Source organism: Rissa tridactyla, chromosome 1 (genome assembly GCF_028500815.1).
Source record: "Rissa tridactyla isolate bRisTri1 chromosome 1, bRisTri1.patW.cur.20221130, whole genome shotgun sequence".
NCBI lineage: Eukaryota > Metazoa > Chordata > Aves > Charadriiformes > Laridae > Rissa > Rissa tridactyla.
This window is the reverse complement of record NC_071466.1, coordinates 73,281,793-73,284,968: the sequence shown is the minus strand read 5'-3', so window position 1 is coordinate 73,284,968 and position 3,176 is coordinate 73,281,793. Positions and strand designations below refer to the sequence as shown.

Sequence of the window (3,176 nt, the reverse complement as noted above, 5' to 3'; positions counted from 1 at the left end):
TTTGGGTGATATGCTAGACCTAAAGGGGGCCTACAGGAAAGATGAGGAGGGACTCTTTATCAGGGAGTGGGAGTGATAGGACAATGGGTAATGGTTTTAAACTGAAAGAGGGGAAATTTAGATTAGATACTATTTATTATTATAGATTTTTATTTCTTAGTAATTACTATATATTTATTATTAATGATTATTTAGAAATTTAAATTAGATATCTAGTTAAAGATGTCCCTGCTTACTGCAGGGATGTTGGACTAGATGTCCTTTAAAGGTTCCTTCTGACCCAACACATTCTGTGATATTAGGAAGAAATTCTTTCCTGTGAGGGTGGTGAGACACTGGAACAGGTTGCCCAGGGAAGTTGTAGATGCCCCATCCCTGGGAGTGTTCAAGGCCAGGCTGGATGGGGCTTTGAGCAGCCTGGTCTGGAGGGAGGTGCCCCAACCCCCCTCACCTGCAGGGGGGTGGAACTAGATGATCTTTAAGGTCCCTTCCAACCTATAGAACCATTCTATGACTCTCTGGGGTGTTTTTTTGGGTTTTGGTTTTTTTTTTTTTTTTTTTTGGACATTTTCTGTGTTCCTCCATCTCTGGAAGGGGAGATGAGAAAAGAAAGGAGAAGTGTTGCATTCTAGAAACTTTATTACAAGCCTTAAAAATGCATTAAAATTGATAGGAAAAATACAAAGAAGCAAACACATACAAATTAGTGCTAGTGAGTCCCACCGTCATCTATAAGTGCACAGACCAGACCAGGAAAAGCAAGTTTCACTGGCTACCATGTTGTTGCTGAGAAGGAGCAGCATGTCTGACGGTTTTCTTGGGAAGGAGATGGGAAAGGATATTTGGTAACACCCCTCCTTGAGCAATGGTCACACAGGAGAAGAGCTTGTTCAGCTCATCATCATTTCTCACAGCCAGCTGGATGTGCCTGGGCAGGATCCTGGTTTTCTTGTTTTCTTGTGCAGCGTTCCCCGCCAGCTCCAGCATCTCCGCACTCAGGTACTCCAGCACCGCAGCCAGGTAGATGGCGGCACCAGGGCTGATCCTGTCAGCGTAGTTCCCCATTCTAAGGAGCCTGTGGACACGACCCACAGGGAACTGCAGACCAGCCCTGGCTGATTTGGTTTTCTTCAGTGCAGTTCCAGGTTTACCAGCCACTGGGTGTTTCTTTCCATGTCCAGACATTCTGAGAAGGCAAGGAGACACAAAGGGTTGGAAATCTTCAAATTACCTGGGTGCTTGGGCTACAGCTAACCGATAGCAAGAGGAGATGACAGAAAGGCGAGTTACGCTTTCTGCTCTTCCACATCAAGAAGAAAGGTCGTTCTTTTCTTGAGGAAAGAGAGCACCACACAGCACAGTTTGTTAAGCGCGGAGCTAAGATTTGAGCTACTACTACCCTTTTACAGCCTACCTTTTAGGAGTGAGGTCTTGTAAAACCAGGGTGGTCTGACAACCTGTCAAGAAAGGCTTACTGAAGTCGATAAGAAGGGCTCAAGAGAAGAGAGGCTTCTCCCTGCTGCTTGGAATGTATTTGGGATTGAGGCACAGTGTGTCGTCTTCAGTAAGATTTTCTTAAACACCATAACTATTGCCTTAAAGCTAATTTGGGTCCAAGCCTGCCACTTCTTTCAAGAGGAATCTGTATTCTAACTTCTTCCATTATCAAGTTAGTTCTTTCTTTCATTTTAAATCTAACAATTGAAAAATTCCTGCAGCCCACAGCATCTTGTGCCCAAAATACTCCAAGGGGTTTTCATACAGAGTTCTAAGTTAATTCCCCCCGGGATATTCTCTGGCTGCTATAAGAACACTGGAGGTGTTCTGCACCAGGAAAAGGAAGAACTTGGACAGCACAATGCAGAATGAAGAATAGAAATTACCATCTATTTACTCAAGACTAAGGAAATCTAGTCCAGTTAGAGTACTTTTACAATTAGAGTGGCAAAAATACAAATTTAAATAACATTTCTAATCTGCATGTAAGTAGCACAGTTAACTTCCAGCACAGCTGTTTGCAATATACAGGAACATCCATCACTAGATTAACATCTGGCTTTTTTTTGTATAGCTTTTAATAGAGAAATTTAAATATTTAAGAAAAATCAGAATAAGATTTGGGAGGGAGAAACGAAAAAAATCCAGCACATAATAAAAACTAAGCAAACCAAGCCATAACTCCTTATCCCTGTTATCAGACAATAATTTTCACACTCTGATTACTCAGATAAATTAAAATAAAGCCCACAATAACCCCAAATTTTTCACTATGTATTATAAATGAAAAATGTATCCCATTACCTTCAAAAATTTTTATTTTAGCCTAGTCTGTGCTTTACTACAGCATGCACTCAAAGGCAAAGAAGCCACACAACACCCTCCCCCCTGCTCCTGGGGCAGAACCTTTTTATTAGCAACTTTTTTTCCTCATCAGTGAATCACCTGGACAGTTAATGAGTCATTCTCACATGTGGTTCATCTTCCTTCTAACCCCTGATTTGGGGGAAGAGGAAGAAATACGTTATAGATGCCTAGAAGCAAATTCTCCAGGGGCTGGAAGCCAGGCTGTCTCCAAGAGCTGAGCCGCAGCTATATTTCAGTCTCGCTGTGGCACTGCCAGCTCTCTCCCTCTCTGGCTGGAGTATTTCTGTCCATAAACCGTCTGTAAAAACAGTCCTCTCTTTCCTGCTGAAGCTTGATTTAAAAAAGTACACAGGGGAAATGTGCTTTATAAATACAGTGTATTTTTAGTTGGGTGGGAGGGGGGAAGCTGTGTATTGCTTTATATGTGTCTTCGGCAGAGAGAGTTATGTCTCGTTCGCAATGTGACCAAGCCTCACCAAGTGATGTGATGGGGCTGCTCCTAAGATTTGGGCTTCTGCCACCTATTCTGGTGACTCTCTGCCCTAGCTGGGGCTCAGGGCTTACTGTGGGAACAGAGGGCTTCTAGTGCCAAGGGTTCTTGGCTAGTTCCTCTCAGTTCACCTGGGCAAAAATCTCGCTTCATGCAAATGAATATTTTTGAACACCTTTTAAAAAATGAGTGCACGCTCTCTGACCATGCTCTTTCTGTCTTTTCTGGTGTTCAAAACAGGTTCCAACCAGCAACATACAAGAGCCATGGGTGCAAATGGCATTTCAGCCAAGGAAGACGACTATTAAACCAGCAGGCCCTC

The 3,176-nt window shown here is 43.0% G+C and overlaps 1 protein-coding gene across 1 annotated transcript; it reads right to left on the bottom strand.

Moving 5' to 3' along the window:
- Positions 1-765: 765 nt before the first annotated feature.
- Positions 766-1,185, bottom strand: LOC128904201 (histone H2A-beta, sperm-like). Its single transcript, XM_054188200.1, has one exon. It carries the CDS (start codon positions 1,183-1,185, stop codon positions 766-768), a length of 420 nt encoding a protein of 139 aa, XP_054044175.1.
- Positions 1,186-3,176: the final 1,991 nt, after the last annotated feature.